Source organism: Phocoena phocoena, chromosome X (genome assembly GCF_963924675.1).
Source record: "Phocoena phocoena chromosome X, mPhoPho1.1, whole genome shotgun sequence".
NCBI lineage: Eukaryota > Metazoa > Chordata > Mammalia > Artiodactyla > Phocoenidae > Phocoena > Phocoena phocoena.
The window spans coordinates 101,389,766-101,416,152 of NC_089240.1; the positions used below are offsets into that span (position 1 = coordinate 101,389,766).

Consider the following 26,387-nt stretch of genomic DNA (forward strand, 5'->3'; position numbering starts at 1 on the left):
TCACTCCTCTCCAACCATGAAGACAGCGAAGTTCAGGTATCCTAGAAAAGGTGTCTGTCCTCATGGGCTGCTCTTGTCACTGTTGGAGGTGGGGGAGGTCAGCTATTGCCACCTCCAAGGCTCTCAGGAAGTCATGTGGCTTCCTGCGGCTCTCTCCCTGCCTGCTCACTCCCAACACCAATTCCAAGCCAGTCCCCTGGCCCTTGTCTCTGACTTTTCCAAATGTCACCCACGTGTCAACAAAGGCTTAGCTCCAACCCCTCCACCATGGGGAAGCCTGCTCTGATCCAAGGTAAACCACTTGGGCACTTAGAGTTTATATGCCCAGCTTAGACCAATTTCTCTAGATGCCCATGTGTGTCCAGGGATGTCCTCATTTTGACATCACCTCCTTGAGGCCGGTGATGTCACCTCCCTCTCCTGTACCCCTCACAGCCCTTAGCACACACCCAGCACACACACACTCGATGAAGCCTTGTTGTATTGCCCATTTACTTTAACCCAGGACTAAAAATACTCACAATGTGTCTGGCAGCGAAGACCCCGTCGACTATGGCACAACAAAAGGCTGCAATCACACCAAAGCTGATAAAGACGATGGAAGCCACCAGCTGTGGGAGTAGGGGTGGGGGACAAAGCAAAAGTGTCTGTTAGCCTTCCACTATCGCTGCTTCTGGAGACAAGGCGATCCCCAAGACACCGCCAGCCACAGCAGAACTCTGGCCTGCCAGCCCGTGTGAAGCGTGAATGCCCTTTTCAGTCACGCAGCACGAGTGGGAGCGGGGGAGGGCGACGCGGAGAAGGGGCCATTGAAGCACTTCTTACACTTTCAGGGCAAGCTAAGAAATTCACTCCAGGAGTCTATGAGTGCCCAAGGAAGAGAAGGCTGAGGAACTAGACTGCATGGCTCTTCCATTCTCAGACTCAGAAAAATGTTGGACCTTTGACATCATGAAGTCCCACCCCCTATTTTATTTATTGTGGAATTGGAGGCTCAGAGAGGGGAAGTGGTGTGTCCAAGGTCACTATCCAGTCTATGGAAGAGGCTGTGCCCACCAACTCCTAGTCTAGTGTTCTTCCCAACTCCTCATGGTGGGCAATGATGAAGAAGGGATGATTCTGAGGCCCTGCACAACCCTACATGGCCCTGCATCACTGAAGAAAGAGAACACTCAACTTATTATGGCTTAGGTGTCAAAGACATTTTACAAGGTTTGAAGTCTCTGAAATTGATCAACTCTGTGTGGTACACACGAAAAAATTCAAGTAAGAGAAATGTTTGCTGGAAGCAGACTGTCCTATTCTCTGATCGTGTTAGATAACAGAAATTTTCCTAGTAATTTGTCTTCCATTACAAGGGCGATACCACAACCCAACGTGGGGGTAGATGTTTCAAGGTGTAACCAGGGGCAGGGATAGGTACTGCCTAAGCCCACCATCTGCCTGTGTTGACCCTCAAAACACCCTCTTTGAGGTGTTTGGGGGGTAAAGTAGAGAAATAGCATGGCATTAAGCTGCTCCCCAGGGGGAAGGAGGAAATCACAGTCAAGGCCACCCTAAGGTCCTCCCATCTCATAGGCTAGAAGGTAATACTGATCTCCTTTGGGAGTTGTTCAGAAACCTCGCCCCATACATCTCACTTCACAGCACTACAGAGAGTTGGTAAATAATGGATGAAAGATGTCATGAAATTGGCATTATCAGCTATGCTATGATCAGCTCTACAATTAGAACTCCCCTGTCATTTTGAATAATTTAAACCCAGAGTGCAAACACAACTGGCAGCGGAGAGCCCAGGTGAAATGGAAGAAGAGAACTATTAGAACCCCCCTGAGGGTGATTCCCTACATTGCTGGGGGGAGAACACACGTTTAGAGTTCCCTGTCCCTGGAGCTATTACGTTATCTGATTAAACTTGCTGTTAAATAGACCCTAGCATCAGTCTAGTTGCCACTAGACTTGTACGGGGAAGCCTAATGAGTCCACCATCTGACAACTCACCAGGCATCTTGATTTACAAGCCCATAAAACTGCAATATGCTTGCAATTCGGTCTGTACGGTCTTCTCTTGCCCTCTAGGAAGCCTTCTCAGGCTGAAGCAAGAAAATACAACAGTCTGCCCTTGCGGGCCCCCATTCGGACATAGAACTTTGTGAGTTTTACCTCCTGTTATATGCGCACCCTTCCTCTCAACGTTACACATACTTAGCTTTGAACTATGTATGGGTAATGGGAATACTTGAGGTTGGCTTCGTAATTTCATTTCGTCTTCTTGCGCCCTAAATATATTTGTTCTGTTAATTAAAGTCCCCTAGATTGGAATCTCCTAAAAGGCAGGAACCCTCTGCGAAAACTCCTCTCCAAGATTATGCATCAGAGAGGAAGGTGTGAGGGTCGCCAGTGAGCCAGGGCTGCAGCAGCAGGAATCGAAGAAGCAAAGGCATCCGATGCGAGGACAACTGGCCTGACTGGATAGGCTGGCGCACTCCTTTGCGAAGGAGGAGAAAAGCAAGAGGCAAGATCCAGATTATTCCATCCCTGTGACTTAAGGAGACTAGCTGGGCCACTGAGGGGACATCAGGCAGGGTGAGAACAAGTCCCACACCACAAGGTCACTTTAAAACAAGTTCCCCGGAGGCTTAGGAGAAAAGTAAAGTAGCTGTTTCTTTTGTGGCCCAATTTGGGCAATCTTAAGAAATGTGTCACTTATCCACAGAAATGTTGAGCTTTTTCAGGTGAAGAATTTGATTCTATAACGATGAAAACTTACCATCTGCCGTTTGTTCTCCACGAGGTTTGATCCGATGATTCCAAGGAATGATCCAAAGCCGAGCTGCAAAACAACGTGGCACAGATAGCACGTGGGAAGATGGTTAGCCTGACCTCACGGTCGTTCCACCCCTGGGATACAATTCAGGATAACAGAAAATACCCGGGGTACAGATGCTAAACCCGTGCAGCTGTTACACAAATACAGTATGAGTAAGAAAAGTATTTCTCCCACCATTTGCCAATTTTTCCTCGTAGATATGAATCACACCTAAAAAGAAACTCGTGTGCCCAGAAGCTGAAAGTAAAAGTCAATCATAGCTTTTCAGAGGCTGCTTATTTCAATTTCAATATCCATTACCTAGCATGTGACTGGTGAGTCAGTAAGAGACGGATAATGGTGAAAAGCACGCATTATATTCTGATCTTTATCTTTTCTTTGAAAGAGACCTTCTATCCTGATGCACGAATTACAAAATAAAGGTTTGAAATAGCGATTTTTGATGCATCAGACACGCTAATCAAACGCAGGAAGTACTTTAGAAATCAGCAAGCACCTTAACCTAGACTTAAAAAATAAAAGAACTATTTTTTTTGAAAGCCTGTATTTGTGGTTGACCCACTGCCATTTATGTTAGCGCTTATTCACCTCTTCTTCCATCTCTGCTTCATTTATGGACAGAAAGCATTCATTAAAGGGTGAATAGAAATGGCGGTGTAAAACCCTGAAAAACAATTTCCCTGCCTAAGCGGCTGGGATGATGGCTCGGGGTAGCAGGTTCCACTTTGCTCTCAGTTCTGCCATTAGTGGATTGAGTCTGCCATTCTCAGCTGAAAATGATCCCTAACCGATGGCTGCTGTCAGGGGTGAAAGTGGAAGAAGTAAAAAGTGGTGGGAATGGACCAATAAATCCTAACACAAGTCCAGCAATGTAGTTACATTTCTCTCGACCCTCACTAAGGATCTGGCCTTCCATCTGCCGCCTTACCTTGGCTCACAGGGACATCTCTTTCAGTCTGAGGCCCCCAAGCCTTACACTAAGTCTTGGAAATCTAATGGACCCAAGGGCTGGGCAGGAGCCTGGTGGGGCAGTGTAGGGGGACTGGGTGCTTGCCTCAGAAACCCAAGCATGAAAGAAGAGAATGAATGGAAGGAATGAATACAAATTTCCAAGGACTCATTCTGCAGGGCCACTCAGCCAGCAACTCCTCTTGAGAAATAGAAGCTGAAGAGAATAAAGGTGTAACCCATGCCGTCCAAGACTCTACTGAGAACATCCTCACTCAATGGTTAAACTATACCTGTCTCCCGCCTGGTCTTATTTGAAATGTAATTAAAATGTGTTGTGATGAAGTATAGTAATTAAAACCTGGTCATCAGACTAGCCTGGCTTCTAACCCCAGCTCTTCCACTTGTGGCTGTGCGACTTGAACAAACTGACTGACCTCTCTAAACCTCAGTTTCCTTATCTGGAAAATGGGGACCATAGCAGTAGCTGTCTTATAGGATTTTTGCAAGGATTATCCAGGACAATACAGTCAAAGAACTTTGCACAGGGCCTGGCACACAGTAAGTTCTCAGTAAATACGAGTTATTGTTCTAGTGATTATTATTACTATTTTTAAAGACACCTAACTTTGGGGCAGCTCTAACCTGATTTGAGCTGGCAAATCCTATCATTATTTGCTCTATTTCATAAGAGTTTCGTATTCTGTCTTATCTCCCCTCCCAACATGTTGCACAGCTTTTATTTTTCAGGAAGAATTCCATGAATAGCCTGTGCTTATGACACTCTGGGCCATTTGTGGAGACTGAAAGAAAGTCAGAGGGCAGTTTCTTACATGGAAAATAAGTCCTTTCACCGAGCGGTTCATCAGTTTCCACAGATACTCACTGAATGTTCTTCTGAGTCTCAACAGCAGTCTTTGCCTTAAGACGGGAAGCAAAGACACTCGCTCTTCCTGACACTCTCAAATAACTCTCTGATGGCAGTGACCGGAAGAGGTGGCCTGAAGCCTCATGGAATTGGCTGGAAAGACAAGGTGCTCTGGGACTGGAAATCCCAGGCCAACCAGTTAATTCATCCAGTTCCCTCCCCTTTCCTTCCATTCTATTTCTATTCCACTCCAACTCATTCCATTTTCTAACACTCACTGAGTACTTTTGGGAGATAAATAAGATGACATGGCCCCTACCCTGCAGGAGTGCATTGTCTAGTGAGGGAGAGACAGACTGTGGCTTAAGGACCACAGGCGAGGTAGAAACAAAGTGCTGAAGGAGCAGAGACTAATTCATTTTGTATTATATCCTTGGCTCTGCTACTTATAAACTGTGTGACCTTGGGCTAGTTCTTTAGCCACTCTGTGCTCATTCCTCATCTATTAAATGGGAATCATAATGGTCATGACCACACAGGACTGCTGTGAGGATTAAATGAGATAAGGTATGTACGTAGCATGACCTGCATAAGGTAGGCTGCTAAATACATATACATGGTCGTTCTCAGATCTCACAGAGGGGATAAATGGGGTCAAAGACAGGTAGACTTCACCAGGTGGGGAACTAATATCAATTGAGTCCTGGCTGGAAGAATTCATTCATCTGGATGACAGGTTTATGAACTAACTCACCAGTACCACTAAAACTACCTTACATTTGAAGAGCATTTGAATTTAAAGAAGCGCTTGCCCTCCACCTTGGTCACAGTCATGTTAGGGAGTTCGGTGGAGCTCATATCATTCCCATTTGATAGATAGCAAAACGGAGGCCTAGAGAATTGTATGGGCTCATTCCCTCTTACAGCAAGTTCACGGCAGGGCCAGGACGAGCCCTCAAGAACACCCTAACAGCTGGTGTTCTTCCAGCCACACTTTGCTGTATTTGTGGCCAGTGTTAGCAGAATAGTGACCTTCACCTCTGCCCCCCAGGGAAGAAGTTCCCTGTAAGGATGGAGTGAGAAGTTGTATTTGAGGAAGAGCTGAGGGGGTGAAAGTAAAGAAGGAAAAATCAACAGAATTTCCTGAAAATGGGCAGCTGCTTCTAATCAACTGTTTGCTCTCCTGAGGCCTCCGAAAGGTAAGCTCTGTGGTCCTTGCTCGAGAACTGCCCGGAATCATGGAATGTTCAGACCTTTGGAACTCCATCTTGACTCCCCATTACCTGAACAAATAACCAGTTTGCTTTGTTTTGGCTGCCCTCCACTTGTAGAAGAAAAAAAGGCAAATCATTAGAACTCAGTTTCAAGAGCTCTTTAGACTACACCCTATAATCTATGCCTGTCCCCACCCACTGGGACTGAGGTGCAAATGGATTAATCATTCAACAAGTATTAATTGGACAGCTACTCTGTGGCAGGTACTGTGCTACACCTGTGATCTGGAGGCCAGGAAGCGGGGTGGGGTATGATACCAAGACCAACAAGACTCAGCCTGGAGGAGCTGTAATTAGATAATGGGTCCACAATCCCTTTCTGTAATACTGAAATCAACAAAGCTCTTAAAACCAAAAGGGTTTTTGGTAACTAACTTGGTGGCAAAACCTGACCTTGAACTGCCGTGAGGTTATTTTATAATGTTTATCTACGTAGTGTAAAAATTCACAGTTTATTGTAGAAAGATGAAGGTGCTTGATTATGGGGTATATCTCAAGACCCCACTGGGATGTTAGATAATATATGATATATGCAGTCTATTATCTTTCTGAAATTAAAAACAAAACACAACAGTCTAAATTTGCAAACACATCTCACCCAAGGGTTCAGATGAGGGATTGTGGACCTGTATAAACAAAGCTAAATGAGAATATAGCCCAACATCCCACAAAGCAGAATGTGACTATTTCCCAAGAGCTATGAGTGGAAGGAATCTACTGTAGGGAGTTCAAAGATGGTAGACACCACTGTGGATCACAGTAGCTGAGAAATGTCCCAGCTGTGTCTTTAAGTTGGAATAGGACAGAGCATTTGGATAGCTCAGTAGCTATCCAAAGTGGATCCCAGTAGCTGAGAAATGTCCCAGCTGTGTCTTTAAGTTGGAATAGGACAGAGCATTTGGATAAACAGAGAGCGAGAGCACAGGGAGGACGTTCCAGCCCAAGTCATGTTCAGGGGACTGTGAATTGACAATTTTGGTAAAAGAAAGGTATGGGAGACCAGGCCAAGAGCATCTTCAGAGAGTTTTGAATGACAATGCTAAGGAGGCAACAGGAAGCCAATGAAGGTTAGTCTTATCTAGTAAATCAAGGCTCAAGTGTCATCTCTGAAATGTACTTACTAAGCTAGGAACTTTATCTTAGAATGATCTTATATTTTAGAAACATTTTCAACAAGAGGTAGAAAAAATTTCTGCCTAATTCACAATAAACCACAAAATCCCACTATCCAGACCTCCTTCTATTTCCTGAACATTCAAGTTAGTCAAAACTTCGTTGGATTTATCAAGAGTCTTCACATGTGAAGCTGAAGCCACGCTGGCCTAGAGAAGGTTTCTGGCCTATTGACTATTTTGAATGATCCCTGTTGTCTCTGCCTCCTACTACCCCATGGCAACTCTGATATAATTTTCAATTAACTGGACACGCCCCCCTTCCCCCGCCTGGGAGAGGGGACAGAAGCTCCTGGTTTCTTTCCTAAAAGAAAACCCAGGCTGGTGTGGGCCCTAGCAGTATAACAGCTGGTGGAGAAGGTTCTAGAGTGAAAGGCTTTCAGCACTGATCAGGTGGCCAACTCCATCTTGTGGGTTGCATGGGAAACACATGTAGAGGCCTTGTTCTCCTGGATGTAAGGTTAGAGAGCTATAGAGAAGGAGCTGGCTCTCTCCCCTGCATTTTCCATCTTCATACAACCGAGGCTCTTGATTTTCTTTAGGCCTCCAGAGTAGAAAGCTCACTGGGACGCTTCTGGAACGGACTATGTCTTGAACATTCAAGGACAGTAAAAATCCTAAGCCAGTTTGTCTTTCTGTGTTGGTTTTAATTTTTTTAAAATTTTACATTTTAGCCTGTACAGATGAGCACATCTGTAAAGATGCCTGTTGCATGCATGTCTTAGGATGATGATACCACATTCTAGCTCAGGTAGAGTAGCTAACACCCTATCATAATGCACCTCACTGTACAAGGGCATCTCGTTTGGCAAAATAAAGATGGCTCAGAAAAGTTTTGCATGACTTAGAGTTATGCAAACATGATTATATTTCTCAATGCCTGAGATCTCAATATTTAAATGAATTGTATGGTAAGTAGTCTTTAAGTCGTCTTTAAATCTAGTAACTGCTCCCTAATTTGTTTGTTTTAAAATTTTAAATTCTCATGTACACATTTAACCAGAGTCCTAAAACAGCAGAGTTCCAAATAACCTGACATTTTCCCACAAATCTATACAATGATCTTTATATTCAAACTGACCAATTTGATAGTGTGGAATCTGAAAATGACACATTTTGCTCATTCTGGTTTTATTGCAAGCATACTTTGTTTATTGTGGGGTTTTTTTTTTACATCTTTATTGGAGTATAATTGCTTTACAATGGTGTGTTAGTTTCTGCTTTATAACAAAGTGAATCAGTGATACATATACATATGTTCCCATCTCTCTTCCCTCTCGCATCTCCCTCCCTCCCACCCTCCCTATCCCACCCCTCTAGGTGGTCACAAAGCACCGAGCTGATCTCCCTGTGCTATGCGGCTGCTTCCCACTAGCTATCTATTTTACGTTTGGTAGTGTATATATGTCCATGCCACTCTCTCACTTCGTCCCAGCTTACCCTTCCCCTTCCCCATGTCCTCAAGTCCATTCTCAACGTCTGTGCCTTTATTCCTCTCCTGCCCCTAGGTTCTTCAGAAACATTTTTTTTAAGATTCCATACAGATGTGTTTGCATATGGTATTTGTCTTTCTCTTTCTGACTTATTTCACTCTGTATGACAGACTCTAGGTCCATCCACCTCATTACAAATAACTCAATTTCGTTTCTTTTTATGGCTGAGTAATATTCCATTGTATATATGTGCCACATCTTCTTTATCCATTTTGTTTATTGTGTTTTAGTTCTCCAGGTGGTTGCCGATCCACCTGAATTAGACTCCCCTGGGGTGTTTATTAAAATACACACCAAGGTGGGGAAACCACTGGCTTAGAGTTTATATAATACCTCTCTAATAACCAAACTATTCAATTAGTGAAAGCACCCCAGTCCCGGATAAATCTGGATTCTCAGGCATTTATTGTTTCAGAGGTATGAGTTGTTTATTGTATTTGTTATAACATGATCTGACCTAACAACTCAAATGGATTTTTCTGCTCTTCAGTCTGCAGTCTTCCCCCCTTCACTTCCTATAACTAAAACCCATTTTAAAGAAACAATCTACAGGAACTATAAAAGCAAAAAAAATTAAGGTTAAACCATAGGGCACACTGCTAGGGCTGGCTCTCCTATTAACATTTCCATATTAGCTCTTAGCCAGACACACACGCACAGACACACGCCCCCACTGCTTCAACTTCCAGTGCTAGCTGAACGTCAGGTACTCCAATAACAACAATCACGCGCCCTCCTTCCTTTGTTAATGTATTCCAACCCAGCCACCCACAGGCAGATATTCTACAGAGAAGGTTCAGAAGCACCGTTCATGAATAGTAGTTGCTACTCTTAAATGACACGGAAAATACCTTCCTCTCACCCAGGGAGAGTCTGAATCTTGGCTTGAGCATTTGCTCATCAGTCAGAAACCTTTTACTAAATGCAGCTACCTGAAGCCCACGAAGTCACGCAGACCCTATAAATTGCTTTCCCAAGCCACCAAAATGCAATCTTAGCCCCCCCTTCCTCTGTCCCCCGCCCCTCTTGTGTTTAAAAATAAAACCCAATTCTGCTGATGACTGGTTTTCTTGCCTTACCACAGGAAGTGGACCGGGTGAGTTCTCACATCACATGCTTAGCAGAGGGCACCAGACGGTGTCTGTGGGACACCTGCCCTCGGCTCGGCTCAAGAGCTGCGAAGGAACTTCCCGGGAAGGGCGGGCGGCCTTCAGCAGCTGGGCCCCAGTGTCAGGCCCCGGCTCCGCTAGGGCTATTGAGAAGGCTGACTGCGGAATCGGTGACCTAGGCAACAGGCGTCAGGCTTGGTCACTCCCGGCGCTGGTTTGTCAAAGGCATCCATCTTTAATCCCTTCCCCTTTCTTTGCTTCTCTTTCCAACACCCCCCACTCCAAAAAAAAGAGTAAAAAAGAAAAGAAACAAAACAACAGCAACAAAGCCGTCTGCCCTCCCTGATAACCTAAAATGTAAACAACAACAACAAAAACCCACCCTAACCTTCCTTTCCGCTCTCTAGCAGTTACAATTGGGAAATCATTTAGTTGATATTCAAAATACGGTCCAACCTCTAGAGTTAGGTTTTAGGGTTCAATAGCAGTGTGTGTAGATCCAAATGAGGTTTTGGTTTGGTTTTCTTTTTCTTTTCTTTTTTCCTCAATTATATTGAGGTATAATTGGCAAATAAAATGGTATATATTTCATTTCATTTCATATACAACATGATGATTTGATATAAAATGAGGTTTTGTATGCAAAGAGTTCAGAGCTTTCCAGAGTGGATTGCATGCAGCCCGGGGATCGGTAAAACAATCCACTGAAGTATGGAAAGAAACGATTGGGACTCTTGTTTCCTATTTTTTGTTTATCTAAAAGAATAAGAAAGAAATTACACGTTACAAATATTCAGTGAACAGACTGTCACTGGCGCCCTCCCTCGGTGTGAATGTCAGGTGACAAGGCGAGAGCTATCGTTCTGGAGGAGGGCAGGTTCCAAGCAGCAAAGGGTTGGTGGTGGGGCAGCCACCACATGTGCCCGGATAGTCTTATCTAGTCTTCACTAAACTAGTCCCGAGAAAATGGACGAGGAGTTTGGAAAGACTCCTGTTGATAAACCATGAGTTGAAGATGACCCTAATAATGTAACACAGCGAGAAAATGACAGAGCTGACCCTTGGAACTCTCAGGGTGAGCTCTTTGTCAGCCACACTGTGAGATCACATTAAAAAAAACAATGATGCTCATGACAATCTGTTCATATCTGAGAAGAAAGCACAAAATATTCAAAATTATCTAGTAAGCTATTTGAAATAATGACTTAACAGCCACTATCTTTAATGAGATTTCATGCGAAGTGCATACCATTCCTTGAAATTTTAGCTAGTGTTAGTATGAAGATATTAAAAATTAAAGTGTATTTCATTTTCATCTAATTTTTGAACTTCCATTTTTGTATGTTTTATGAATATGCATATAATTTGTAAATGAATAAATACACATATTTGAGGAGTAAGCATCCCACATATTTTTCCTGAGAGGAGGGCAGGATGGCTTTGGAGATCAGTGCTGTGCGTCACAGACTGTCAAGCTGCAAGGGTCCTCAGATTTCAGGTAAGGTCAGGTGACCCCTATTATATATTTAGGAAAGCAGATGCCCAGAGAGGAAAGGACCTCAGCCTAAGGTTAACACTGCTAATTAGTAACACGTCCTAGACCAGAAAACCGAGGTCCTAAAGAGTGAGATGACCTGCTCAGGATCACACTGCTAGTTAGGGATGGTGCTGGGATTCTTCTGAGTCTTAGTTCAGTGCTCTTCTAAACCAGCCCAGAGGAAATCTGAGCAAACACAGAAACTCAAACAGAATTGAAAACCATCAGAGTAGAACCAAATTGTCTGTAGCCAGCAAGCTACTGAGACCTACCTATGCCTTTGATACTCACAATAACTCCCGGGTAGTAACCTCCAACAGTCACATTCTGGGTCCTGGTGGTTGCAGCGAGGCCCACCGTGAGAATTAATACGGACACGATAAGCAAAGTCACGGTGACATAGATGGAGTTTCGTTTCCTCCGATTAAAGGCTCCTGAAAGCACACAGAGAAACTGAAATTGCTCATTTCGGCTGGAGAAGGGATGGACTTACAGAAAAAAATCACTAGGAAGGTTTTCCTTTCCTACTTCAACTGGTAACTGGGGTTATCTCTGGGGAGTGGGATTATGGCGAAGAGATGGAGCTTTAGTTTTTTGCAGTCATCAGGTGTTACGTTTACAATAATATATATATGTTTCCAGTTTGAAAATAAACAACAGAAGAAATTGTACCAGTTACATAAAAACAAAAGTAAACGCATTCGATAAAAGATGTATCATACCCACTTAGTGAAGTGTTTCTTTTTTAAGCCAAATTATAAGGTACATGATAGATGGAAAGTGTACTGTGGAGATATTAAATGAAAATATTTTAAGGCCAATATGCAACTAAGGAGGGTTTTTTCATAAGCTGGAGATATGAAATTTCATTTTCAGTGTAAATATCAGAACCAAGCCAGGTACTGGGATTTTTTTTTCATTTATTTCTGACATTTGCCACCTCATGTATAAACTTTAAAAATGGTGTGTTGGCAAGATTTGCCACATAACAAATGTGTGTAATAAAGTAAGTGTTTGGAGGCCATTAGTCCACAAAGATATGTATCAGGGGAGGTAGATGGGGAGGATTATAACTTACACCGTTTAGGCTTATGTGAGGGTGACATAAATACAAATGATGAGAAACCCGTTCTTCTACTCAGTGTTTATCGGACATGATAGTGCAAACCAATATTTTTTTTCGAAAACAGGCTTATTAAGTCAGATAGAAAAATGGTATCTAGACTCGCTTTTGAATTTAATTTTTTATTCTAAGGAATGAAGCACTGCTCAACACTCTGCGTGCGTTTTTTCTAGAGGGGGTTCTCAACAGGAAATACCAGGGATGAGTTACACCTAGGAGTTCTCATAAAAATAAGCAACTGGGGGACTTGCTGTGAGAGTCCAGTTCTCTAGTGGGGAGCCTTATGACAGGGTTGCCCACTCAGGTGGCTTGGCTGTCATTTGCGGGCCTAAAGAGGCCACTTGGGACTGATCGCAGGACCCCGCCATTCTGGGAGGCCTCGCTGCAGCCTCAGGAAGCAGCTGCCTTTGAAGCCGCCCAGACTGCACCACTGGGAGGGAGGGGAGAGGGGATGAAGGAAGGGGGAGGGAGGCGAGAAAACCAGGGAGACCCAGGAGGCCTGATGGTGCTGAGAGGGAGGCACTGTGGCTGGCTCTGCAGCCCCCAGCAGATGCCCCCTCCTCGAGGGAAGAAGAGCGTCAGAAGTGCCACGCTGGGTGAGCCCCACCATCCGTCTCGTCTCCCCCAGTGCGGTCCCTGCCCAAGGCTCCAAGGGAGGTGGCAGGGGCTGGCGGTCTCTCCCCTGACGTCAGCCTCGAAAGTGAGGGCCGTGACTCATCAGGGTCATTTCTAATACGGTACTATTCCAAGACCATTTTACATCGAAATGTAGAAGTGGCTTGAGCGTTTGGAGGCACCCACAGACTAAAGCGCCATATCGCACCCTGGGAGGAGAGGTAAAGTAAGGTGGGAAACGAGGCTCCTCTCCTGGGGGGCCTGAGTCCAGCCTCCAGGGGGGAAAAACAAAGGGACCGCTGGAGACACCTGTGACATCAGGGCCCTTTGTGTGAGAGGGCTATTTGGGATGCAGATGGAGAGCTGACTGCTGGTAAACAGAGGAGCAGAGCGGGGAGACACAGACTGCGAAGGGTGGGTGGGGGGGGAAGAGCGGGGATTTATTTCTTCTGTTTATCTGAAGGTTAGTTACCCCTCCTCTAGATTTCGAGGGACCTTAAATGAGCCTCCAAACCAGGATCCCTAAGTCCATTTGATGATAGCCAGTTCTCAGTGAATCTGCCAGTTGGCTCCACAGAGGGGCTCTAAATAACATAAACTTACCAACATCGCCCCCCACCCCTGTCTGCATTTCTACACCATCTTAGCCCTCCCCGACCCCAAACTGGCCAAATAGAGTGAGGGAACATCTGGAAACAAGGGTATCTTTGTGGCACACAAAAGTGTCTCAACACCTCACAGGGGAAACATGTCACCTTAGAGACTAGATGTGGGGGAGTGTGTGTATACAGTCTTTCTAAATTCGGGGTATCACTCGCCTGCTCCTTCCCGGCCAACTGGCTTTTGATCTTATTCACAGCTCTTGGGTCTCCTTTGCAAATATCACTCTAACTCTTAAAAGAACAGGAGCCAGGTCAGAAAAGTGACTTAGCAAACCACATAGTGTCATTTGAAAAATCTAGTTTTTTTTTCCTGCTTTGGAACCTGAATTGAAAATCCAGTCAGTTGAGAAACCCAGGCAGAGATCCTGCAGCTCCACAGGGGCCTTGCCTCCAGACAGGATTAGTTTGCGATAAAATTCCTAAGAAAACTCTCCCATCACTAGGTTGAATATCTATTCTCTGTCCCCTCACATCCTCCCCCAAGTCACCCCTTATTTTACACTATAAGGACTAAAATTGTGTAAAATGAAATTACTTCTAGCTGCACTTGGGGAGTTGACCATTTTAAGGAACCCCAGGGTGAAACCCTTTGAAAAGTGAAGAATCATCCCTTCCATTTATCTTTAGTGTCAATTTGACTGAAAAGTCACATCTACTTAGAGCAAGACGCACCTGTGCTCTAAAGGTGTGGCCCAGGCTCCCAAAAAGCAGCTCTTTGTGTCTACTTAGGACATTTTCCTGGCTGTTGTTCTATTTAAGAAGGGAGAAGTAGAGTTCTGTTCTTATTAGGGTACAATTTGGGGCCTGCCTTAGATGTTCCCGTAAACACAGGAACATCTTATTCCGATTTTGTTTAGTAAATCAACATATAAAAAAACCCTCAGATGCCATAAGGTACTTCAATAAAGCAGCAGGTATGTGAAACAGTGCCCATCACAGTGTCTGATACCTAGTGAGCAGTCAATACTTGTTGAATAAACAAAAGTCAACATCTCAGAATAGCTTCCTTTCTAATCAAAAAGGCTGTAGGGGGGAACTGTGAGAATAAATATGGGCTACGCTCATAGAATTGTTTTTTTAAAATAGGGTACACCCAAGGGCTCCCCAGATCTAAAAGCTTTCTGGCCACCTAGTGTCACAACCCCAGTGGCTCTCACTAGCCTGTCTACTTGGCGCCCAGTATCTCTCTGTTTAGACAAAAACAACCAGCCCTGCAACCAACAGCAGTGGGAGAGTCTGAATCCCATTACTGGCACTGCCTGCCCCCCTCCGCCCCCAGCAGCCTCCCTGCAGAACTACTGCAGCCCTCCCTCTCTGCAGTGCCCCTCCTCCACCCCAGATTCGTGACGACCAAGATGCTCTGCTCTAGAAGGGCCCAATTATTTGCTGTCTCCACCCTTCCCAGTACGGCCAGCTTCTCCCTCCTCCGAGTCCCCTCCCTGGTCAGAGCCCCACCTGCACTGCGGTCTTTGAATCTGAGTCCCTCCCTTCTTCTGAAAGCTTCTCAAAATTCACCTCCTCCGAGAAGTTTTTCTTGATCAAGCTCACTCTAATCACTCATTATTTCATGTCCCTGAGTTCCTAGATACGTCACTCAGTAAGTATATTAATTATAACTGCTACAAGTACAGTTGTAATTGTGGGTCTGGTCCACCACCCATATGATGTCCACCAGTTCCAGGATTACGTATCTGACAGGAACCAAGGTGTGGGTTGCCAGAAGGTAGGATGATTGTCTCTGCTCACTTGTTTTTTCACCTAGTACCTGTTCTTGATTCCACCCCTTGATTATAGGGTGTGTAATCTCCGTCAGGGTGCATCAAGGATGGAGGCCCGGTATCCTGTCCTGTGCACTATGTTGTTGCTGACTGGCTAATTCTTCGGGCTGATCTTTGAACCGATTCGGATTTGCTTACCTGAGTCAGCTTTGCCATACAGGGAGGCTCCCAGAAGTCCCAGCCTTGAGCATCGGTGGAAACAGGTGGCTGCCCACACAAGAGCCTCAAGGCTCTGCCAGTCTCCCAAACATTTCCTTAAAGGTGCTGAAATCCCCCCTTTGGGCAATTCTTTGACCGGAGACATCCAAGGCCACCGGTGAATCACAAATATGTTATTTGCAAGGGAAGGAGAGCCCCGCTGTAGTAGAGGTGCCTTAGCGCCTGGGGGCGGTGTTGCCAAAAGGGAGATGGGGGTAGCTGGGAGGGGATGAAGGGGCGCCGGAGTCAAATTACCAGCCACGCGCCTGCTCCGCCCCAGCCAGCCAGCAAGAGTAGAGTGCAGGCACCTTGGTGCAGTGTGTGTCCGTGTGTTTTATATTTTATTGTTTTGGCTGCGGTTGTGTCCTGCCAGTAGAGGGAATCCCCTCAAAAATGCTGCCCTTGGAGGCTGAAACACTAAACCCACCCACCTCCACTTCCCTTCCCCCCCACGCAAGGGAAGGTGGCGTTGCCAGGGCTGAGTTAAGTGGGAGTAGCTCCTAAGTAGCCTAGACGCTGTTTCAGGCCCGGGCTGTGCGGGACCAGCGCCAGGGAACTCCGGGGAGACTCCCCTGTCCAAACTCTGGAAACCCAGGGTTACCACTCGACTGGGGAATTTGCTAGTGCCCTCGGTCTGCGCACTTTACGAAGCGGGCTGCGTGGAGAGGGCTCGCGCGTCCATACGGGATCTCTGATTCTTTCCCCTCAGTGTCGAGTCTGGGCTGGGCGAAACCCACTCATCTTCTTGTTGCGCAGATCTTTCGGGAAACGCATGATTGGCTGAGGGCCCCTGGGAGCCCAAGAAAGAGCTCTCTTCATCTCGTTCCCCAACCCACAGAGCAGGGTGCCAAGGAGCAACGCTCTACGCCCGGGGTCCCTAACCTGCCCACTCCCGCACGGGTAGACGGGCGGGCGCGGGCGGCCGGGTTTGCAGGCGGTTGTGGCCCACTGCGGGGATGCGCGCGGCCGAAACCTCGCACTCTTCCACCCAGCCCTCCCTCGCGCACTGGCCTGGCGTCGGGGAGCCAGGGCTGCGTTGGCGCCACAGCTGGCCAAGGTGAGGAGTGCATTCTGTGTGCGTGTGCTTGTGCGCGTGTGTGTGTGTGTGTGTGTGTGTGTGTGTGCGCGTGTGTTGGTGAGAGAGAGCTGGGGGGGGGGCTGGTACTGCTGGGTTCTGGATTCGGACCCGAGTCCTTGGCCTCATTTGTACCACGTTGCAAATAACTACGCCCTTAAAAATAAAAAAAGAGCAAATTCTTATACTGAATATGCAAAACCACTGGAAATACGGATCTTTCCACCATCCAGGAGATAACACTTTCTGGGGCCCCTCCGGTGAACGAATTCTGTTGAGACGAGGTCTTTTGCAGGCAGTAGGGAGCTCACGTAGGGGTTTCAGCCCCCTCCCCGCCCCCTCCCCTCGATGTTCCCGCAAATTCTTCGGAGAAGACCTGAGCCGACTGTATGGCAAGAATTCGGGACGGAGGGATTTTGCAGAATGTAAAGTATGTTGGAAAGAGAGAGTTCGATTTGGTTAAAGTGTATCCGAGGCGAATTTTAAGGTTAGGTGGGATCATGGTTTGACAATCCCCTCCCGCTCTCCTGGGCTCCAAATTAATTTCTCCGCCCAGTGAAATCATAGTACTTGGGAAGGTGCCTAACCGCTGAGTGGGACTGGGGTTTTTGTTTGTTTGTAACTACCAAAAAGCAGCTTCTAGGGGCAGCCGGGTTGGTGCCTGGAGGCAGCTGTCCCCCACTTTTCATGAGGAAAGGTGTTGAACCAAATCAGGCTAGTGGGTTTCCCCCCCTCCCTCTCCCTTCCACCCTGAGAGGAAAAGCGCGACTTCAGAAGACGCGCGGGCTCGCGCTCGCTTTCTTTCTCGCGCTCTCACTCGTCGTCCCCCCTCTTTTTTCACACTCACGCACAATTCCGGGCATTTGGAGCAAAATAGGAATCGAATTCAAGGAATGTTGATCCTGCCGCTGCAGACGGCAGGGCTGGGCGGTCTTGAGTGATTCCTCAGGAATTCCCCTCCTGCCAGCCCCCCTTTTCTTCTCCCCACCCTCCGCCGCCCATCCCCCAGGGTTGCGCAAACCCCCCCATCAGCGAGGTGCAAGTCAGGCCTCCCCCCACCGCAGCTCTGAATTTCAGGGCAGCTTCGACAGAGTTGGGAGGGGGCGAGGACCCTGCTTCTTCTAATTCTCGTTAGTCGTGAGCTCTTAGAAGTGACGGGGACTTTGCAAAGAGGGAGCGTCTAATGGAAAGCGAAGGCGCAGGTTGCAGGGAAGTGTTTTGATCCCCAGACAGCTGGGATTTACCACCGGCTGCAAGACTGTCGGCACACGCACACAAACACGCACACACCCGCACTCCGGGGCAGGGATACTCCGACGCAAGCTGGGCGCTCGCATCTCCGCGCGTCGTCCCCGCCCCCGCCGGGCCGCTCCCCTGGGGCTCGGGTCCGGGACCCCGACGCTGGGGCGCGCGGACCCCCCTCCCTCGCCCCGCTTCCCGCTCCCTGGCTCTCGGGGCGACCGGGGCGCTCGCAGTCCAGGGGGCAGCGCACTCACCCCTTGCCGCCGCCGCCCCTAGGCAGGGCGGCTAGACTTACCCATGGAATCCGGCAGGGACATGTCGCTGGACCGCTGCTGAGTCAGGGACTGATGCATGGTGAAAGCTGCCCTGTGGCCCCGGCCCCCGAAGCTGCTTCACGCGCCCCAGGCTCAGGGCGCCCCGCAGAGCATCCTACTCCGCGGCTGCGCTCCCCGTCCCTCCCGAGAGCTGAGAGAGACTGCCTCTGGTTGCGAGCTGCAGCCCAAGTGCCGCCTCCCCCTCCCTTCCCCTCTTCTCCCTCCCTCCTCTCCTGCCTCCCTCTGCTCCGGGAGGCAGCAGCATTGGCGGTCCGAGCAGCGACGTGCGCTTGCGCAAGACCCCCCTCCTCCCTCCCCCTCGGCCCCCCCATCCTAGTTATCCACCTCCCAGCCTCCCAAGCCAGACAGGGAGCCGTTTTAGCCCCTCGGGGCCAGGACTGCGTAGAGAAAGAGGGGGAGGCTACAACCTGGGGCCGACCGGTCTTCTCTGTAGTTTGGAGAGAGGGTCTTGGGCAAGCACCCTGTTCTAGGATTTATAATTGGGGAGGGGGCAGAGTAAGAGGTTCAGAGCTGAGAACACACACACAGACACAGACACAGACACACACACATTTGTGCAGGTTTGGTCTTAGTGCTTCCAGAATGACATAATGGAGCTGGAGATGATCCAGAGAAGGGCCACTCTATAATCAAGAGGATGGGGGAGGGTGGAGGGGGCTGCCATATGAAGATAGATTAAACAAATGCAGACTCTTTAGTCTAGAAAGATGAAGGCTGGGAAGGGATGTGACTAGAGTGTATAAAATTATGCAGAGATGGAGCAAGGGAACACAGCCTTATTCACCAGATCTGAGAATTCTAGAACCAATAGCCCCCTAAGAGCTAGAAGGAGATTCAGCTAAAGCAAATATGACTCTGCATCAGCACCCGAGTTTGTGCTTTTGTTCAAGGTGCTTTTATGTTAAGGATCTCATTTTCTCGTCACAGCAGCCATGCAAGGCAGGAAAAAGAGGTATTGATAACCCCATTTTACAGTTGAAGAAACTGAGTCTCAGAGAAGGGATGAAAATTTCCTGTACTCACTCAGCTAGTACGTGACAGAGGTGGGATTTGAAACTAGATCTGCTGGCCTCCCAGCTCAGCGCTCTTCCTGCTACGGCAGCTAGTAGAGAAACGCTACTCTGTCTAGTATATTGAAAACCTGAGGAAGTCATTAGCCCCAAGAGGTGAAATAGGATGAAAACACAAGTAGCCTTGGAAAGAGTGAGAAAGTCATGGCTGACAGACCCACTGTGCATTGCTAAGGGAAACTGGGGATGTGGTAGGAATGTTCCTGATCTTGGAGAACAACCAAGTCTTTCCCCAACCCATCCTCCCAGACCCCATTAGGATATTGGGCTGGAATCACTACGTTGTTGGCCTAGAGGGTGGTTCTGATGTCCCCAGAAGGGCTGAACAGGATGAGGCCTCCTTGGAGTGCCCCAAGATATCTGGCTGGTGGCCAAGGGAGGAGGAAGGTGAGGAAGGGGAGAGCAGTGGGCTCCAGCTCCTTCTGGAAACTCAACCCTGCGGGCCTGGCATTGCAGGGAATTCACCTGTTTGAAGGCACTCATTCTGCCCCAGTGAGAGGTCCCAGGTTCTGCTTGCCAGGTCTCCTTCCAACCACCTCCCCCTGATGACTGCTGCAACCCTCTCTCCATGTGCACCCTCAAAACATCCCCAAATCAAGTATAAAACACTCCTGAGAGTCGATGGGATGAAGGAGAGTACTTGGTTCTTTCCAGCTCTGGCTTGCTAATCTACTGCGAAGCTTCGTTTCCTTATCCAGGAAATGGAACCGAGGGCCCTTGCCCTTTCCCATCTTCCAAAGGAAGAAAAGAAGCTTCCTGAAGGTTGAAAAGGAAGCCCTTTGTAAAGAACTCAGGGCACCCCAGGGGCCACGCTGAAGGCCATGTCAGGTATTATTAGCAGCTGTACACTATAGATGCAGTTTAGAAATCTGTGATACATGCCCTAGATAGAGACAAGATGCCCACTATTGTAGGGGTGTGTGTCTTAAGCATGTTTGGCTTATGTATCAGAGTCTCCATAAACTCCACAAAGGCAGAGAGAAACCCCATATGTACACTCTTGCCATGTGTGTCTCCAGTTCTGTTTACTAGTCTCTTCCTTCCCCCACTCTAAATATCTCATATATTTAATGCGAAGAACTCCTGCAACCAGCACTGATTTCTCAGGAGTACTTCATAATTAACTGATTTTGTTTCTGTGAAAGTAGCCTTGAAGAGGTTTTTATACAGGCTGGAAAAGACAGCTTCACACCTTCTTCGGGGACTTGGGCCCCCCAATAGCAACGAGACAGCTAGAGATCCCTAAAGAAGCCAAATAGAAACTTGTTACTATGCTGGTTTCGATGCGTAGAATGAGGACTTTTCACTTTAAAGAGAAGCACGTTACGGGATAATTGACACAGAAAGCGTATGTAATCTGACCTTTATAATCAAAGCCGTAAACTGGGGAGGTCCCCTTAATGGAGGTGAGCCTTGCTTTTTGCAACATCCGTATTCCTGAATCTGGCGTGAAAATGAAACACTATTTTAAAAAATACTAGAGGAGCTAGCTATTTCAAAGAACCGCATACTGTATATTTCCTTCTTACTGTCTCTCGGGGTACCGTATGGGACTTGGAACACAGCAGGTTCTCAGTCAAGTTAAAAATGACTTTGAGACCAGTAGCAGTGACAATAGCAGCAGCTGCGGCAGCTCAGAGAGTAGTAGCAGTCTTCTCCCCAGAGATGCTGTGCTTGTTTGGTCAGAGGATCTGGGATAAGGGGAGGAACTAGAAGGGGAACTTGGGGATAAAAAACCACAGCACATTTCAACTGAGCCTGGCACAGAGACCCCCCTTCCTCCAAAAGAAAGTTTATTTTAACTCTGAATGAGATGGACAATTAAAACGCAAGAGGCGAATTTTCATGGGCTCTATTCTGATTTCCTTCATGTCAGAACACTTGTGGGTTTTATACATAAATCAGCTCATAGTAAAATTTACCAATAGTCAAGCCACCTAGATGAAGAAACGGGTCTTTCATGCTAATGAAGGCTACTATAAAACTGCTTGGTTAGCTTCTGATAAAAAAGAAATTATTAAAATGGCTTAAAATAAATCCTTTTCATTGCAAGCTTAATCAAGCATACAGCGTTGCTCTAGGTTGCAAACTGTTTTATAGCATGAGGAAACGTTTGCCAATGGGGCTGCAGCCTGCTTCTCTCCGTCTTCTTCAAACCAATGATGAGCGCGCTCCCCAGAAGCCTTCAGACCACTAGAAAAATGCCAGATGGCGCTCTGCCTCTAATATGTTCGCCCTGGGAATAGTCATAGCACTTCATCACTCCCTTATTTTGATGATCAGTTTGACTGCTTAAAATACCATAGTACCTTCCTGATTCCAAATATGGGGATGCAAACTAGAGGGATCATGTCTACATGTGTACACAAACATACATGCATTCATCCATATTTGAAATAGTGGCTGCACAAGTATTCGCAAATGCACAGACACGTGTACACACACATACCTATTTACATCCTAACCATTCCCTCTCCACGGTGGTTACCACCACCTACCTCTCAGCTCCAGACTTGAGTTGACCAAGTATAGAAAGGAGCTTCAGAATAATGGAGAACCTGAAAGAGTCCAAACATCCCTAATTGAGACTGGAGTTGTGCCCACCAAGTTACCTTAGGTCAATGCCTAGTACCCAGTGCCTGCACCACAAACAGCTGAATCAGAGGAGAACCATGGTTGATGGTGTTATTTTGCCCACGAAGCTTGACTAGTTCCCATCGTCAGCTGGGCATTTTTTTTGAGTACCAGGAAAATCACCACAGCATCAGGGAATAAAGCTGGTACTTGTCTTTACTTGTTATTGTTTTCTTCCTATTCTGTGACCTGCTTCAGTTACCAAACACTATATGATAAATAAGTGTTTTCCAATACCAATACAAAATTTTTGATAACATGATTTTAAACGGATGGAACATCATTTATTTATCATTCCCTGGTATGGGATATTTTAGAGGTTTCTAATTTTTCACCATTATAAATAACACAATGAACTAAATATTTGCATCCTTATTTCCATAGGATATGACGTTACCGTGGACTTGTTGGTTCAAACGTTTCAAATATATCTCCCAATTAAAACATTTTAATCAACATACAGTAAAGTGCACAGGCCTTACGTGTACATATCGATGAGCTTCTACATAACTATATTCCTGTAACCATCACCCAGATCAAGATGTTGAACCTTCCCAACATCCCAGATGGCTCCCTCGAGCCCCTTCCCAGCCAATAACCCTCCTAGACGTAACCACTATTCTGATTTTTATCATACGAATATATTTAAGGTTTTTAATAGATATTGCCAAATTGTCCTCCAAAATATTTGTAGCAAAGTACATTCCCACCATCAGCATGTGAAAGTACCTGGGGCCTCGCACCCTCTAGGCTTTACCTTGCAAAAGAGATGTTTTAGCGCTTAAGACACACCTGGTTACAGTCAGCGACCGGAAGGGCCAGTCAAGAAGCCAGCTTGGAGTTCAGCTGGGCGCTAGGCATCCAGTGGGAACCACAGATCTAGGAGCCAGAGGTGGAGGGCAGTCCACAAGTACCTTAGAAACTGTCAACTGCTCAGTTGCTTTCTCTCTGTTGCACATACCCAAAGTCTTCTTTTTTATGCAGCTTTCAAACTTTCTATAGTGATCACTTAGTTATGCCTGGTACATAGTAGGGACTTAAATACTTGTTAAATATATGGCAATTTTTATCCATTGCTTTTTTCTGCTTACTGAAATAAAACATGACACTGTAAATATTCTCCAAACTGCAGAGATGCGTGATGCAGCAAATTACCCTCTCCCCACAATTCTACTCCCCAGAGATAACAACAATTTACGGATTGGAGTGCATCCTTCCTGGTTTTGTTCTCCATGTATACTTTTCCTTTTGTTTGTTTTGAGAGTTAAATACTCCTTTTAAAAAGTAAATTTTCTCAATAATAAAATAATATATTTTTTGTTAGGCATTGTAAGTTGCATTTAGTAGCGTTCCAATATGCCACATCAAAGTTCATCTTCAATCAGTCAAACCCAACAGTAGTTCATCCTTGCACAATAAAACCCCCTTCAACTTGTATTACAATACCTACTTAGCTCTTATGGGCAGGAAATGGAAATTACATCTCGCTTCTGATCACTAATGTGTGATGAAGAGTATCAAGAGAATTATATGAAAATGAATATAAAGAAATGATTGTGATTTCAAAGGACGTGGTTTGGAAACATTACCAAAAGCATAAAAAATGATACAGGTATACATACTTCTAGTAAGTTCTTGATAGGAAAGTTCTAAAGAACAAACAACCTGTTTCTTCCTACAGAAAGAAGGTAGTTTCTTTTTAAAATCAGTGTTTTTTTCCCCACAGAATTTCACATTTTCCTAATTTGAAGGCATAAAACAGAGAACAATAATGCATGCAGAAATAATACACTAGGGAAATCTTGATATTCAAAAAGGCTAGATTATGCTTTTTTGAATTTTAGAATAAATGTGACAGGTTAATAATCACAAAATGTTAAGATTAGAGCGAGATCAGTGATAAACAAAATTAACATATTTTATACTGTAAACTATTTATTGAAGGAAAAAAATCCATACAGAAAAATTCACCATATGTACTGCTTTAAAATCAGGAAAAAAGGGCAGGAGATGATGTTGAGTGGCCTCAAACCCACAGGAATGGGTTGGGAGATCATTTGGTGGGTTTCACCATTTGGATGCCCTGGTTTACCCGCCAGAGATGGTGGTTGGTGGGGATCGTCGAATAGGATTCAGTGAAGCTGTAACTGCCTTGTTTCTTTCCTCTAATTAATTACAGAGCTCAGTACATCCTTTTCCTTTATCCCCATCAAAAAACATTCATTAAACACCTAATTAGATGTGGCATTGTCGTGGGCAGGGGCGTGTATGTCCAACTGCTTTTTGCAGGTTTGACTGGAGAGGATTTCTGTGTTCAGTAGTTTCTGGGAAGCAATAGATTTGCTCCCAGTTCAAACTGCTCCACAGAGCCTTTAAAAATGTTTACACTCTGTGACCCAGTATTTCCACTTCTGGGAACCTGTACTAAGGAAAGAGAAATCTGGACTAAGATTTATGTGCAAGGATGACCATGGCAATGTTATTTATAATAAAGAGAAAAATTGGGGGGAAAAAACCCTGAAATGCCCAAATTTAGGGGAATGATTAACCAGATGATACCACAGCCATACGATGCACATATTATATAGCTATTAAAATTGGGTTTTCAAATATTAAGGACATAGAAATATCCATAATAATGAGCAAATATGTAGGTTAAGAACTGCATGCCTAGTGTGATCCTAATTTTGTTTAAAATTGCATACACATGCACAGAAAAATGCCTAGAAGGAAAGTCATAAACATTCACTGTAGTTACCTCTGGGAGGTGGAAATATAGGCGACTACCTTCTTCTTTATACTTTTCTGTACCTTTCAAATATATCCAGTGAGAATGTATTATTATTCACATTAGCCCCCCAAACCCTCCAAATTCTATTTTATAAACAAATTAAACAAACAGGTGAATGTTTCATAATTGTACTCTGTCCTCCCTGTGGTGTGTGCTTGGGGCCACTCAGGGCTCACTTACTCTGGTTCTACTCTCTCTCTCTTTCTCTCTCTCTGTCTCTCACATACACACACACACAAACACACACACACACACACACACACACACAAACGCACGGCTCTGCTTTCAGTCTTCTTTGCCTGAGTACAAGTTTCAGGCAAGGTGTCACCTCTCTAAAGGGAATCTGTACTTCTCTTTCATTGCGTGATTAAAGCTTGTTGATGCTGGCAGGTGGCAAGTACTTCTTCTGGTCCAGCTCTTTCTATGCCCCTGAAATTACACCGGTAGGGGGCTGTCTACTCTGTGGATTGCCTGAAAGGAACAGCTTTCTGGGAAACTGACCTGCCTGGGAAGATAAAAGGAACTCTGCCTGGGGTAGGGTGAGGTGGCTGTAACTTGAGGGAAAGATGGAATATAGAGAGGGATCAAATGAGCAGCTTTGTTTATTAGGGTACCATTAGTAAGGTTGTATTTTAGTGTCTTGCTGTTTAAAAGAAATACAGCACTGCAGCTCAGATGGTCCTGTAGGAAGTTCTGTTGAAGGTGAAATGCCCCTAACTCCATGCCTTCCTCTCAGCTCTGCTAGGAACCCAGATCCTGCTATAACGAGGAAGCAGTTGCTCAATAAAGTCTGCCTTCCTTTAACAAACAGCCAGCGTGAGATATGCACCTAAATTTCGAACAATACAGAAGTGTATAAATTAAAAAGTGAAATTCTTTCCCTCCCCAATCTCACTCTTCAGAGGTAAACTCTATTAAAAGTCTGGTGTGTATTTTCCTAGACTTTTCCACTTTTGCCATGCATATATAACAAGTATATGCATACACACACAGGGACCTACACACATAGGTAGTGAACAAAAATGGAACCAAACTATAAATATTATTTTTCAACTTACTTTTTAAAAAACCCAATATTATTTCATGGGCATGTTTCCATATCAGTATATATAGGTTTCCCGTCATGGGAATGTTTCAGACTTATTTAGCCAAATCCCCATGGTTGGACATTTAATTTAGTTTCAGTTTTTCATAGTTACAAGCAATAGTGCAATAAACATCCCTGTACATATACCATGGAATCATCTTAAGGGGAAATCTTCTTTCCATCAGCTGTGCATTACCTAAGCATTTGCAATTAGTTTCCTGGGCTCTGGAGAACAGTTTTTAATGGCCATGCCAAATGTTCTGTAGCATCCCGAATGGTCCAAGACATCCTTTCCAATTAAGTCGCAGCCTACTACACACTGCATTTTAAACGACATCATGCTTTAAGGACAGGGCACTGTCTTACATTACTGACACAGTGTTATAATGCTCTATCTTCATATTAATGCCCTGGACTTGAATGGGTACTGCCTGTAGAGGGTGGGGCAGCCAGAGACTGCTGGTACACATCAGCAGGGGCAGCCCAACCAACCCAGGGAGACACAAATACGTGATCTTCCCTCCTCCACTTCCACCCAGCATCTCT

At 45.7% G+C, this 26,387-nt stretch overlaps 1 protein-coding gene across 3 annotated transcripts in view; it reads right to left on the reverse strand.

The window, feature by feature from the left end:
* Positions 1–18,368, reverse strand: part of TMEM255A (transmembrane protein 255A) — a 47,362-nt gene extending 28,994 nt beyond the window's left edge. For 2 of the 3 annotated variants that reach the window (XM_065900820.1, XM_065900818.1), the window contains exons 1-4: positions 18,220–18,277; positions 11,523–11,665; positions 2,771–2,833; positions 522–611 (exon numbers count right to left, since the gene is read on the reverse strand). In XM_065900820.1, the coding sequence (XP_065756892.1) occupies positions 522–611; positions 2,771–2,833; positions 11,523–11,665; positions 18,220–18,277 (354 nt within the window). Of the gene's footprint in view, positions 1–521; positions 612–2,770; positions 2,834–11,522; positions 11,666–18,219 lie in introns of all 3 variants that reach the window. The other variant, XM_065900817.1, reaches the window with a different exon arrangement.
* Between the last annotated feature and the right edge of the window lie 8,019 nt (positions 18,369–26,387).